Raw genomic sequence first — 15073 nt, 5'->3', positions numbered from 1 at the left:
GACATCACTGTGCGGGAATCACAGGTTTAAGCCAGGGGAGATGGATGGGGTGTATAGGAAGTGGAGAGAGGCGGGCTGATGAGGGGACTTGTATTTGGAAGGGAAGTTTGCAGATCTGGTTGAGTTGCTGAGGGGGAGTGAATTTAGATGGATGCAGGTGAGTGACTTTGCACAGGAGTGGAAGACGTTTCCGAGGTTGCCGGAGTACACCCTATTGGTGCAACTGCTACTCTCGGATGAGTCGGGAGGAGATAGGATTGGGGACATATATGGGTGGTTGGAAGAATGTGGAGGATCAAGAACAAAGGGGAGGAGGAGTTGGAGGGGGTAATAGGCTGGGGACTGTGGTGTGAGGCGATGCGTAGTGTGAATTCAACTTCCTCCTGCGTGAGGGTGAGCTTGATTCACTTCAAGGTGGTGCATAGGGTATATATCACCCAGGCGATGGGATGGCCGACGAGTGCGAGAAGTATGGGCGAGGGCTGGTGAATCATGTTCTGGGCTGCAGTAAGCTGGAGAGTTTCTTGGAAATAGTGTGTGGGACATTCTCTAAAATTGTGGACGTGGAGGTCAGGCTGACCCAATGGTGGCAGACTATGGGGTATCGGAAATGCCGGAGGTGCTGGAGGGTAAGGGGGCCGATATTGTGGACTTCGCCTCTCTAATTACCCAGCGAACAAGTGGCTGGGGGAACAGGGAGGTTCAAGTGGCTGGGGGAGCTGGGAAGTGAGCGGATGGTGAAGACCAAGGAGAAATGGGCAGCACGGTAGCATTATGGATAGCACAATTGCTTCACAGCTCCAGGGTCCCAGGTTCGATTCCGGCTTGGGTCACTGTCTGTGCGGAGTCTGCACATCCTCTTCGTGTGTGCGTGGGTTTCCTCCGGGTGCTCCGGTTTCCTCCCACAATCCAAAGATGTGCAGGTTAGGTGGATTGGCCATGATAAATTGCCCTTAGTAACCACAATTGCCTTAATGTTGGGTGGGGTCACTGGGTTATGGGGATAGGGTGGAGGTGTTAACCTTGGCTCGGGTGCTCTTTCCAAGAGCCGGTGCAGACTCGATGGGCCGAATGGCCTCCTTCTGCACTGTAAATTCTATGAAATGGGAAGCTGAGTTGGGAGGGGAGAACAACTGGGGAGTATGGAGTGAGGCACTGCGTAGGCTAAACGGGACCTCCTCTTGTGCAAGGATGAGGCTGATACAGTTTAAGGTGGTGCACAGAGTGCATATGACTTGGGCGAGAATGAGTGGGTTCTTTCAGGGGGTAGCAGATGTGTGAGAGGTGTGGGCGGGGGCCAGCAAATTGCACGCACATGTTTTGGGGTTGTGAAAAATTGGGAAGATTCTGGGTGTGAGTGTTCGCGGTCTTAGCCAGGATAGTGGAGGAGGAGGTGGACATGGACTCTTTGGAGGCGATATTTGGGGTTTTAGAGAAGCAGGAGCTCATGGAGAGGAGGATGGCCGATGTCGTGGCCTTCGCCTCTCTGATTGCACGGCGGCAAATTTTGCTGGAGTGGCAGTCGGCATCGCCACCGGGGGTAGCGGCATGGTTGGGTGACCTGTACGACTTCCTGTGGTTAGAGAAGATAAAGTAAGAGTTAAGAGGCTCAGCAGGGGGGTTTGAGAAAAGGTGCGGGATGTTTGTGACCGTGTTTGAGGAGCTGTTCGTCGCAGGGGGGTGGGTGGTGGGGCGAGCGTGAAAAAAGGGAAACATCTGTAGATTGTATAGTTGATTGTTGGGAAGTATGTTTCCCGGGGTGTTCATTTGCTGTAACCTGTTTTGATACTTGTTTGTAATAAAATACATCTAATTGCCACAGCGAAGGAGCTTTGGTGGTCGGATATGCCGCTAGGGGTGATGGCCTGGCTGGGGGACCTGTACGACTTTCTCCGTTAGAAAGATTAATTTTGAGTTGCGGGGGTCAGCAGCGGGCTTCGAGACATGGTGAGGGTTGTTCATGACAATGTTTGAGGAACTGTTTGTCATGGGGGAGGGGAGGATTGGGGAAGGGAGGGGTAAAAGGGGAAAAATTGTACAAACTGTGGACTGTGAGGTTGTTGTATATGTTACTGTTTCTACACATATTTAAAATAAAATACATTAAAAAAAAAGAATGGTCCCTCTCAAATCACATCTTGATTTCAGCTCTTCTGTCCATGTTTGAACGAGGCTGTAATAAGGTTAGCAGTGAGTGGCTCTGGCTTCCCCCACTAGCACAAAGATGATGTTTGTGGTTGTTGAAAGTCAGTTACCTCATCCCAAGAGGATTACTTTTTAATTTTAAAGAAGCCAATTCTTTTTTTCCCTATTAAGGGGCAAATTGGCTAATCCACCTACATCTTTGGGTTGTGGGGGTGAGACCCATGCAGACACAGGGAGAATGTGCAAACTCCACACAGAGAGTGACCTGGATCCTCAGTGCCGTGAGACAGCAGTGTCCACTGCGCCACTGTCCAAGGGGACTACTACAGGAGTTCCTCAGGGTAGTGTCCTCAGCGCAAACATTTTCAGTTGATTTATCAACGACCTTCTCCCCAACATAAGGTCAAGAATGGGAATGTTCACTGATGATACCACAATATTCAGTACTGGTTTCAACCCAAACTGATCGTATGCTGTATAAGTGCTGCTTGATAGGACTGTTGATGGCACCCAACATTATTGTACTGATGAACAGGGCAGATGAGCTGGATGGGATGTGTAATTTTTTTGTGCACAGGACAGATGGTGAATTTGCCACATTATATCATTGTAGCTGTACTTGAATAACGTGACCAGTGCACGGCTAGTTCAGGAACACCAGCCTTCAGTGCTACTTCTGGGTTATCAGGAACCAAAACCGTTGATCTAATGGCTTCAGCCATTTCTCAATAATTCACTCCATGTAATCAGTTGGCTGCAGACTGGTATCTGTAATGCTGGGGACCTCAGGAAGTGGTTGACACAGAGAATTTGCAATTTTAAATCCAAAACCTGAAAATGATGCAGCCAGTCAAACAAATCAAATACACTCAATACCTATCAACCAAAAGGAAGATTAATACCTTTACAAACAGGCATAATGATGGTATGAACATTGAAATACTAAAATTTGAACACAAACAATTTATTTAATCAAAAAATAAATCCAAGCTAACAGCTGCTTTAAATACAGATATTTCTTTTTTCCAAACACTGGGATTCTTTGGATTTACAGAACAAGAAAACTTTAACTTTCAGCAAGACTAACACATCCATCTCCAAGAACGTTTAAGTGTCATTTTGCCAACATTTTTAAACAGAGCATTTGGCAAGAAACTCTAATTCAAAATGCAATTTAAATCAGGAGATTACAAACAAGAACATAGCAAATGGCTCTCAGTTTCTACAGTATAGGCTCACCATTTAATCTGATTCATATTTCTTTGGAAGGCTGTGAGGCAGCATATCAGAAAGTAACATGTAAAAGTGCATTAATAAAGAAATTCATTGAAAACCAAATACATACAAGAATATAACAAAACATCAAATGTATATTTAATTAAGAAATTTGTATTGCACGCGTTTGCATGGGATGGAGAAAGAGAAAAAAACGGAATGCTCGTCCTACACCTTTAGGAAATATTTTCTGGAACCCAAGTTCATCACCTTCTAGATTTTGAAAAAAAAATAGGAAAAGGATTGTTATCAATGGCACTAGGTCAACAATGTCTTAGTTTCTCAGATACAGATGATAGTTTGAAAATTGAATTTCTCCTCTCCTGAGACAGAAGGAAAGACGAAAATTTAGTAGAGATTGGTGAAAAGAGATAAAACATGGCCCTGATCTCAACGGCAAACTGAAGGAGGATACTTTTGCATATTTTCCATATCAAAATACCTCTTGTATATTTAAAAGCATTATTTAGTTGAGAATTTGCTGGATTTCTGCAGTGTACTTTAATGCTTCAATAATCTGAAATGGGTGGAAAAATAAAGCATGCACAGGTGTATGCTCAACACTACACAAACAACTTGCGAGCTTCAGCAAAAAAACATTTCAAGAATAGGGTTGACGTGAAATTTAGATCAATTTATAATGCCTGTATTTGATAAATTTAAAAAAAAAACTGCTAGAAACAGAGCATAGGTATGCAACAATAATTGCAATTATCACAGAAGTCAAATATGCAAATTCAGTGAGCAAAATTATCTCATCACGCGGACATTACATATTCCCACCAGAAAGATCAGGTTATAATAGAAATGTAGTCTTCCCAGTTGTAATAAACCACAGGGTTGGATATGCCACAGATGTTGAAATTAATTTCACAATAAAGGCAAATTATAGACAACAGATTGCTGTTTACATTGAGAAAAACATTGCTTTGTTAAAAAATATACTTGCCTGCTTTAAACATAAAATTATACAACCCTCATTTAGCATTTCTATGTCCTTTTAGAGTTACTGTTCACCATTCCATACCTGGATTTAAATAAAACAAAATGCAAAAGAACATAAACAAAATGTTGCTTTTATTCCAACTTGAACCCAACAGTGATCATCAAAGATTCAGGAAGTGTTTTCAGAGGAAAAGGGCCTCATCTGTCTGAAGACATTCAACATTCTGGTCTTCATTCACAGATTGTTCTTTCTGGTTTCCTCAGCTCCCAATCTGGTTATTAAAAATGTCATCAGCAATGGTCAACAACATAAACTAATTTAAAAACTGCTAGATTCAGTGCTACTTGTCCCAGAATAAATTAGGGACAAGGATCAGAAAAGACTATCTAATCTCAACCCTCTTTTTGTGGACTTCAAGCTGATTTAGAGAACACAAATCGATCTTTGTATGAAGTTTACTCTCAAGTGTATTTTTAAAATATAATTCAATGGGGTCACCCACAAACCCCTTGTTTCTAAACAAACGAACTCAAGTTTCGCAAATCCATCTTCACATGATCTCTTTACCACTCAAATCAATCTTTGTTACAACTTCTCCACTGTATTATAGATTTTTGCAGCATTCATGACTAGGGTTCACTCAGTATGATTTCGCCATTGTATTGCAGAAGTCTCAGCATACTGTTTTGGAAGAATAAGGTCATATTGAACAGCAAGTACCATTTTGAAGTTGGCCAAGGAAATGCCATCAAGACAGCAATGAAAAGTTCGTCCCAGAGGTCTGTTTGTGACTACCTGTGTCATCTGTTTCCCTTTATTCTTTTATATTCTAACCTACAATAATGATGATTCGGGAGGAGCATGTGAAGTTTTAACTTAAATCAAATTGTCGTGATGTATTTTGTCTTCGGCAGTCACCAGGTTCCCACCATATCTTACCAATGATATATATCCTAATACTTCACTTGCATTTAAAAAAATATTCTACCATGGTTCAGATAGAGTCGAGTCTGCCAGAACCCCCATGTTCTTTTCTAACCTTTTTGACAAATTAAAACAATTAATTTTACACTCGTGCTGCACATTTTGAAACTAAATGCAAAACTTTAAATTAACTGATGTCAAAATTACATTTTCTTATTAAAGAACAGATCTAAACCTCCCAACTTTAATGTCAAAAGCGAGTTTTAAATTTGGTTGCAATATTCAAGTTATTTATAGAATTGAAACAATAAAGGTCTGAGCTCCAACTCTCGCATCACTCAACTCTTGTACCCTAGCCCCATCACAGCCGAAAGCACTGCTCACAAAGACTCTAACATTTTGGATCAAAAACATTCTTTATTCTGTTCTAGGGTCTGTGACAGATCTTTTAATTAACTGTCTGTATCAGGTCTTGTTCAGCGAGAGATAACCCATGTGCGTGACTGTGCAAATGAATTTAAATGTCCCATACACTGAAAAAAATGGGTCTCTCACACATTTTACTGAATTTTAAAGAGAATGTTGCAAGTCTTTGTATCATCATTAAATGACCTTCACTTGCAAGCTGCATTGAAAATACACAGTTCTTTCTTCTTCACCTGTCGTTTCAGTTTCTGCTGCATCTTTGTATTCTGAGTTTACACTCATCTGCTGGGACAAACCAGGGGCAAAATTCTCCGTTATCGGCGGAAAGTCCGCCGATCGGCGCAAATCCCACTTGCGTCACGTCATAAAAATGGGACGATAGTCTCCGGCCCGAAATGGGCTAGCAGCAACGTAACGGGATCCGCGCTTGTGCAGTGGTTCACGCCGTGCAGCGTCATACGCGCTGCACGGCGTGACGGCTCATAAGGCCGCGCAGCTCCCCCCCACCCGACCAGAACACCCGACCGCAACACCCGACTGGATGGCTGGCCGTCGCTCAGCCCCGAGGTTCGAGTCACGCGATGTGGAGGCGCTCCTGGACGCGGTGGAGCAGAGGAGGGACGCCCTGTATCCGGGGCACGGCCGCAGAGTTGCCCCACGCCACAGCCGGCGTCTGTGGAGGGAAGTGGCAGAGGCCGTCACCGCTGTGGCCCTGACACCACGGACACGCACCCAGTGCCACAAGAAGGTGAACGACCTCGTCAGAGCAGGCAGGGTGAGCCTCCCCCATATCCCCCCTCCCCCATATTCCCCCTCCCCCATATCCCCCCTCCCCCCATAGCCCCCCTCCCCCATAGCCCCCCCTCCCCCATAGCCCCCCTCCCCCATAGCCCCCCGCCCCCATAGCCCCCCGCCCCCATATCCCCCCTCCCCCATATCCCCCCATATCCCCCTCCCCATCTCCCTCCCTCCCCCATATCCCCCCTCCCCCATATTCCCCCTCCCCCATATCCCCAAGTGAATCCAGCCCTAACCTTAACCTCTGCAATGCACGCGCAACCGATGGCGTGCATTCATATACCTGCCTAACACTGTTGCCTTTTACCCCTGCCACCCCCCCCCCCCCCACAGGAGAAGCGCACACACAACAATAGGGAGCATGTGAGGACTGGAGGAGGGCCCGCTGATGAGAGGCCACTGACCGTACACGAGGAAAGGGCCCTGGAACTGGCTGGCGGACCTGAGGACCGGGAGGTTGCTGATGCAGAGGTCGGGGGCCCACGAGCAAGTGAGCCACCAACAGCCCGTCCCCATATCCCCCCTCCCCTATATCCCCCTCCCCCGTATCACCTGATCACTGCCTGATGTCTAACCATGCATGCTTCATTGTGTATCGCAGGACCAAACGTCCAGGCACCCATCCCCGCAGATGCACACCGCCCGCAGGATGCCCCTCGGAGACCACAGGAGACGGAGAGACCCGCACCCTCCAGCATGCGACGCCCGCAGGATGCCCCTCGGAGACCACGGGAGACGGAGAGACCCGGACCCTCCAGCATGCGACGCCTGCAGGATGCCCCTCGGAGACCACGGGAGACGGAGAGACCCGGACCCTCCAGCATGCGACGCCCGCAGGATGCCCCTCGCACACCACGGGAGACGGAGAGACCTGGAGCAACAGGGAGACGACACCCCCGTCACGTGCGGGAGCGACCACCCAGCGATGAGGGGGGCAGCCACAGGCCCCCGTCACATCCGAGCCAGGACACCACTACCCGGGACACCCCTATCCGGGACACCCCTACCCGGGACAGCACTACCCGGGACAGCACTACCCGGGACAGCACTACCCGGGACAGCACTACCCGGGACAGCACTACCCGGGAAGACGAAATATCGGACAGTAACTCAGAGTGGATGGGTGGAGACGAACCCCCACCCCAAAGTGCCATGGAGTCAGAGTGGGACGAAGAGCACGACACAACGCCACTGCTGTCACCAACACCCTCCACCATCGCAGAAACACTCACCACGGTTGGGCACTTTAGTGATGAGGCGTCTGGTACACTCACTGGTGCGCACAACACAGCCGTCCCGGTACAGCAGGTGGAGGTAGGAGCAGCAGAGGGACCGGGCGGTCGGAGGGCAGCCCAGGCCAAGCGAACATCTGCCGCCCAGATGGATCCCGGGTTCCTGCAGTTACCACACCCACACATAGATCAGATGCAACCACCGACACGGAGACGAGCGAATAGGGTGACGGGTGGCTTGCGGCGGCTGCGGTCGCAGGTGGAGGAGTCCACCCGCGTCCAGGAGCTGGGAGTGGTCCCGGTCATGCGTGCCACCCAGGCTGACACCGCACGGGTGGCGTCCGCGGTGGAGGCAATGGGTGCGACGGTGTCAGACATGGGGAACGGTTTGCGAGGCCTGGGGCCTTCCGTGCAGGCGGCGTCTGTGGCCCAGGAAATGGCTGCCCTCTCACAGGATGCCATGAGCCAGTGCCAGCGCCAGATGGCAGAGGCGCTCAACGCCATAGCCCAGTCTCAGCAGGCCATGGCCCAGTCTCAGCAGGCCATGGCCCAGTCTCTGCAGGCCATGGCCCAGTCTCTGCAGGCCATGGCCCAGTCTCTGCAGGCCATGGCCCAGTCTCTGCAGGCCATGGCCCAGTCTCTGCAGGCCATGGCCCAGTCTCAGCAGGCCATGGCCCAGTCTCAGCAGGCCATGGCCCAGTCTCAGCAGGCCATGGCCCAGTCTCAGCAGGCCATGGCCCAGTCTCAGCAGGCCATCGCTGAGGGCATCGGCGCCAGTGGCCATGTGCGAGCCGGCGTCGCACTGTCACAGACAGGGTTTGACAACCCCCTGGGCTCCATGGCTGCAAACCTGCAGACCCCTGTCGATACCAGCACGGGCCTCCAGGACTGGCAGCGCCAGATGTCGGGGGCGCGTCGGATGGCCAGTCCGTTCGCATCCCCCACCCATGTAGAGGCCTGGGGGCCATCGGGCACCCCGAGGGAGGAGGAGATGGTGTGGACCGTCCCGGCTCCCTCTGTAGGGGAGGTGCCGGTACACCGCGACACCTCGGACTCCCCCCCCTTCCGTCCCAGGTGCATCGGGTGGGCAACGGGCAGGACAGGCTGGCAGCTCGCCATCCCAGTCGCCCGGGGCCGCAGCCTGGCCCATCTAGGCCAGGACGCCCCAGGAAACGGCCACCAAAGGGATCCAGTGTCAGAGGGCAGGAATCACAGGAGTCCACCTCCAGTTCTGCTGTACCGTCTGGGGAACCACGTAGACGTAGTCAAAGGGCCCGTAAGGCCAAACAATTAGACACTGAGTAAGTTGGCACGGGTGCAGGGCACAGATGAGTTTTAGGGGCTAGGGCACGTGCATGAACTCCTTTGGTTATTAAAGTCAATGTTACACCTACCGAAGCTGCCTTTGTGCTCTGTCCAAAGTGTGCGGGCGTGTCATGTACGTTGAGCGCAAGTGTGTGTGTGACAGGTGGTCTTACCTCAGCCCCAGGTGAGTCTGCCCCCTTCCCCCTGGGCCGCCATCAACATCCCCCGGGCAGAGGACGGGACCGTGCGCTGCAGTGTCACAGCCGCATGCAGGGATGGTCTGGGTGGATGGTGGTACTGTGGTCATGGGTCAGACATAGTCCAACGATGTAGAGCCAGGAGCTCATCGCAGGGCGGGTTGTCATCATCCTCCATGGCCTGCGATAGACACGCGTCCACCCGCAACTGTGTGAGCCCGGCCGTCGTGCCGCAGGTGGATCGGCAATGGGGGGGGTTGGTGTGCATGCGGGTGGGGTGGGTGGGGTTGGGGAGGGGGGTGAGGGTGCTGGGTGGGTGGATGGGTGGGGGGTGTGGGTGGTCGGCTGTTGCCATGGTGTACGGTCTGTGGCCATACTAGCCGATTCCCACGTCCATCTAGTCAGTGAAGCGGGCGGCTATCAGTCTGTCCCGTGCCCGCTGGGCCAGCCGGTAACGGTGGACAGCCACCCGCCTGTGTCTACCCCGTCTGCCCTGACCATTGCCCCCATCCCCCTCATCTGGGGAGGACTGCGCCTCTTCCTGCTGCTCCTCCACTCCGCCCTCCTCTGCCTGCGGCACATCGCCCCTCTGCTGGGCTATGTTGTGCAGGACGCAGCACACCACAATGATGCGGCCGACCCTATCTGACTGATACTGGAGGGCGCCCCCAGAGAGGTCCAGGCATCTGAAACGCATCTTCAGCACGCCAAAGCACCTCTCGATCACTCCCCTTGTCGCTACATGGGCATCATTGTAGCGGTTCTCCGCCTCATTGCGTGGCCTCCGTATAGGCGTCATCAGCCACGATCGCAATGGGTAGCCCCTGTCGCCCAGCAACCAGCCCCTCAGCCGGGGATGGCGTCCCTCGTACATGCCGGGGATGGATGACCGCGACAACACAAATGAGTCGTGTACACTGCCTGGGTGACGGGCGCAGACGTGCAGGATCATCATGCGGTGGTCGCAGACCACCTGTACGTTCATCGAATAGGTCCCCTTCCTATTAGTGAACACGGCCCTGTTATCTGCAGGTGGCCGCACGGCGACGTGCATCCCATCGATCGCGCCCTGGACCATGGGGAACCCAGCAACGGCAGAGAAGCCCACGGCCCGGGCATCTTGGCTGGCCCGGTCCACGGGGAAGCGGATGTAGCGGTGCGCCATGGCATAAAGGGCATCTGTCACTGCCCGGATGCACCGGTGCACCGATGTCCGCGATATGCCGGACAGGTCCCCACTCGGTGCCTGGAATGACCCCGTTGCATAAAAGTTCAGGGCCACCGTAACCTTGACGGACACGGGGAGAGGGTGTCCCCCGCCAGTGCCACGCGGTGACAGGTGTACCAGCAGGTGGCAGATGTGTGCCACGGTTTCCCAGCTCATCCGGAGTCTCCTCCTGCATTCCCGGTCCGTGAGGTCCTGGTATGACTGCGGGGCCGGTACACACGGGGCGCCCTCGGGTGCCTCCGTTGCCGTGGGGCCGCGACGTCCTCCTCCCCCCTCCTCGTCCTGTCGGTCAGGTGTCCCTCCAGCCTGGGCGGCTGCCGCCTGCCCCTCTGCGGCAGCCTGCGCCGCCTCTCTGGCACGCTCCTCCTCCTCCTCCTCATCCAGGGCAACATAGGCATGAGCGGCTGCCACCACGGCGGCCAACATCGCTGGATGGTCTGAAAACATGACGGCCTGGTGGGGGGGGAGGGGAACGACGACATGTCATCATTGCCCATATCACCTCCTCCCCCCGCCGCCGCACACACACAAGCCGAGACACACCTCTCCTCACGCAATCAGTCTGCGGCCACGCCATTTCCTGCCCAGAGCCAACCCCCCAGGCCGTCACTCACCTCCTCGCTGGTCGGCGTGAGCCTGGAGCACCGGGTCACGCCGATGAAAAGGAGGTTTGATTCACGTCGACGTGAACGGTCATCACGTCGACGGGACTTCGGCCCATCCGGAAGGGAGAATATTGGCAGGCCGAAAATCGGCTGCCTTGCGCAGACCCGTGACATTCTCCGCGGCAGCGGCGCCATTAACGCCCCGCCGACTTTTTTCCCTTCGGAGACTTCGGCGGGGGTGGGGGCGGGATTCACGGCGGCCAACGGCCATTCTCCGACCCGGCGGGGGGTCGGAGAATGACGCCCCAGGTTTCTAAAATCCCTACATCATGGGCGGGATTCTCCGAAAACTGGCACGATGTCCGGGACCCGGCGCCAAAAACGGCGCGGATCACTCCAGCATCGGGCCACTCCAAACAACACAAATTCTCCGGCCCCGAATGGGCTAGCAGCAGCGTGATGCCATTCGCGATGGCGTCACACGACATGGATGGTGACGCCGTGCGGCGTCATTTACGCTGCATGGCATGACGGCTCAAAAGACGCACCCCCCCCTGCGTGTCTAACCATGCATGCTTCATAGAATTTACAGTGCATTTACAGCCATTCGGCCCATCGAGTCTGCACCGGTTCTTGGAAAGAGCACCCTACCCAAGGTCCACACCTCCACCCTATACCCATAACCCAGTGACCTCACCCAACACGAAGGGCAATTTTGGACACTAAGGGCAATTTATCATGGCCGATTCACCTAACCTGCACATCTTTGGACTGTGGGAGGAAACCGGAGCACCCGGAGAAAACCCACGCACACGGGGAGAATGTGCAGACTCTGCACAGACAGTGACCAAAGCCGGGAATCGGACCCGGGACCCTGGAGCTGTGAAGCAATTGTGCTAAGCACAATGCTACCGTGCTGCCCATTGAGTATTGCAGGAGCAAATGTCGAGGTATCCATCCCTGCAGAAGCCGACCGCCTGCAGGATGCCCCAGGACGACCACGGGAGACGGAGAGACCTGGAGCAATGGGGAGATGATGCCCCCGTCTCGTGCGGGTGCAGCGACGCAGGCGTGTGCCATCCAGCGATGAGGGGGGGCAGCCACAGGCCCCCGTTGCAGCCGAGCCACGAAACCACTACCCAGGGCAACCCTACCCAGGAGAACCCTACCCAGGAGACCGAAATACAGGACAGTGACACAGAGTGGATGGGTGGAGACGAACCGCCACCCCAAAGTACCATGGACTCAGAGTCGGACGATGCGCACGACACAACGCCACTGCTGTCTCCAACACACTCCACTATCGCAGAGACACTCACCTCGGTTGGGCACTTTAGTGATGAGGTGTCTGGTACACTCACTGGTGCGCACAACACAGCCATACAGGTACAGCAGGTGGAGGTAGGAGCATCAGAGGGGTCGGGAGGTCGGAGGGCATCCTGGCGCAAGCGAACATCTTCCGCCCAGATGGATCCCGGGTTCCTGGAGTTACCACACCCACCTATAGCCCCGATGCAACCACCGAACCTGGGACGAGCAAAGAGGGTGACGGCCGGCTTGCAGCGGCTGCAGTCGCAGGTTGAGGAGTGCACCCGCGTCCAGGAGCTGGGAGTGGTGCCGGTCATGCGTGCCACCCAGGCCGACAACACACGGGTGGCGTCCGCGGTGGAGGCAATGGGTGCGACGGTGTCAGACATGGGGAGCAGTATGCGAGGCCTGGGGCTTTCAGTGCAGGCGGCGTCTGTGGCCCAGGACAATGTTGCCCTCTCACAGGAGGCCATGAGACAGCACCAGCATCAGATGGCAGAGACACTCAACGTCGTGACCCTGTCTCAGCAGGTCCTGGCCCAGTCTCAGCAGGCAATGGCCCAATCCCTGCAGGCCATGGCCCAGTCTCAGCAGGCCATCGCTGAGGGCATCGGCGCCATTGCCCATGTGCTAGCCAGCATCGCACAGTCACAGACAGGGATGGTCAACTCCGAGCTCCATGGCTGCAAACCTGCAGACCCTTGTCGATACCAGCACGGGCATCCAGGACTGGCAGCTCCAGGTGTCGGAGGGACGTCGGATGGCCGGACCGTTCGCAGCCCCGACCCATGTAGAGGCCTGGGGGCCATTGGGCACCACGAGGGAGGAGGAGTTGCTGGCGCCCGTCCCTGGTCCCCCTGTAGGGGAGGTCCAGGAACACTGCAGCACCTCGGACTCCACCCCCCCCCCCTTCCATCCCAGGTGCATCGGGCAGGACAGGTTGGCAGCTCGCCACCCCAGTCGCCCAGGCCGCAGCTTGGCCCATCAAGGCCAGGACGCCCCGGAAACAGCCGCCAAACGGATCCCGAGTCAGAGGGCAGGAATCGCAGGAGTCCACCTCCAGTTCTGCTGTACCATCTGGGGAGCCACCTAGGCATAGTCAAAGGACCCGTAAGGCCAAACAATTAGACAGAGTAAGTTGGCACGGGTGCAGGGCAGACGAGTTTTAGGGGCTAGGGCACGTGTATGCACGGTTTGTTATTAAAATCACTTTAACACCAACAGAAGCTGCTTTTGTGCTCTGTCCGAAGCGTGCGAGGGTGTCATGTACGTTGAACGCCAGTGTGTGTGTGAGGGGTGGTCTTACGTCGGCCTCAGGTGAGTCGGTCCCCTTCCCCCTGGGCCGCCCTCACCATCCCCCCGGGCAGAGGACGGGACCGTGCGCTGCAGTGTCACAGCCGCATGCAGGGTCACAGCCGCATGCAGGGATGGTCCGGGTGGATGGTGATACTGTGGCCATGGGTCAGACATTATCCACCGATGTGGAGCCAGGAGGTCATCACAGAGCGGGTTGTCATCACCCTCCATGGCCTGCAATAGACACGCTTCCACCGGCGCCCGTGAGAGCCCGGCTGTCGTGCCGCAGGTGGATCTGCAATGGAGGGGTGGTGTGCATGAGGGTGGGGGGTTGGGGGGGGTGTTCGGGTGTTGCCATGGTGTGCGGTATGTGGCCATATTCGCCGATTCCCACGCCCCCTAGTCAGTGAAGCGAGCGCCTATCAGCCTGTCTCGTGCCCGCTGGCCCAGCCGGTAACGGTGGACAGCCACCCGCCCATGTCTAGCCGTCTGCCCTGACCATTGCCCCCATCCCCCTCATCTGGGGAGGACTGGGCCTCTTCCTGCTGCTCCTCCACCCTGCCCTCCTCTGCCTGTGGAACATCGCCCCTCTGCTGGGCAATGTTCTGCAGGACCCAGCACACCACAATGATGCAGCCGACCCTATCTGGCGGATACTGGAGGGCGCCCCCAGAGAGGTTCAGGCACCTGAAACGCATTTTGAGCACGCCAAAGCACCTCTCTATCCCACCCCTTGTCGCTGCATGGGCATCATTGTCGCTGTTCTCCCCGTCATTCTGTGGCCTCCGTATAGGCGTCATCAGCCACGACCGCAACGAGTAACCCTTGTCGCCTAGCAACCAGCCCCTCAGCCGGGGGTGGCGTCTCTCGTACATGCCGGGGATGTAAGACCGCGACAACACGTACGAGTCATGTACACTTCATGGGTACAGGGCGCAGACGTGCAGGATAATAATGCGGTGATCGCAGGCCACCTGGATGTTCATGGAATAGGTCCCCTTCCTATTGGTGAACACGGCCCCGTTATCTGCAGCTGGCCGCACGGCAACATGCATCCCATCGATCGCGCCCTGGACCATGGGAAACCCGCCACGGCAGAGAAGTCCACGGCCCGGGCATCCTGGTCCACAGGGAAGCGGATGTGCGGTCTGCAATGACATATAGGGCGTCTGTCACTGCCCGGATGCACCGGTGCACCGATGTCTGCGAGATGCCGGACAGGTCCCCACCTGGCATCTGGAAATACCCCGAGGCATAGAAGTTCAGGGCCACCGTAACCTTGACGGACACGGGGAGAGGGTCCCCCCCTCCCCCCCAGTGCCACGCAGTGCCAGGTGTGCCAGCAGGTGGCAGATGTGTGCCACGGTTTCCCGGCTCATCCGGAGTCG

General features: G+C 54.7%; 1 protein-coding gene and 1 long non-coding RNA gene across 4 annotated transcripts in view; one reads left to right on the top strand and one right to left on the bottom strand.

Annotated features, from left to right (window-relative positions):
• The window catches only part of LOC140395285 (uncharacterized), a 56888-nt gene that overhangs the window by 23526 nt on the left and 18289 nt on the right, over positions 1–15073 (top strand). The window contains exon 2 of the long non-coding RNA XR_011936150.1: positions 5035–5145. This is a non-coding gene — a long non-coding RNA (uncharacterized lncRNA). The remainder of the gene's footprint in view (positions 1–5034; positions 5146–15073) is intronic.
• Positions 3094–15073, bottom strand: part of LOC140395284 (uncharacterized) — a 238102-nt gene continuing 226122 nt past the window's right edge. For 2 of the 3 annotated variants that reach the window (XM_072482857.1, XM_072482858.1), the window contains one exon: positions 3094–4447. In XM_072482857.1, the coding sequence (XP_072338958.1) occupies positions 4427–4447 (21 nt within the window). In that variant the 3' untranslated portion in view covers positions 3094–4426. Of the gene's footprint in view, positions 4638–15073 lie in introns of all 3 variants that reach the window. The other variant, XM_072482859.1, reaches the window with a different exon arrangement.

Source organism: Scyliorhinus torazame, chromosome 18 (genome assembly GCF_047496885.1).
Source record: "Scyliorhinus torazame isolate Kashiwa2021f chromosome 18, sScyTor2.1, whole genome shotgun sequence".
In the NCBI taxonomy this organism is placed as follows: Eukaryota; Metazoa; Chordata; class Chondrichthyes; order Carcharhiniformes; family Scyliorhinidae; genus Scyliorhinus; species Scyliorhinus torazame.
Note: the sequence above shows the minus strand (reverse complement) of the source record. Positions and strands in the feature narration are given on the sequence as shown.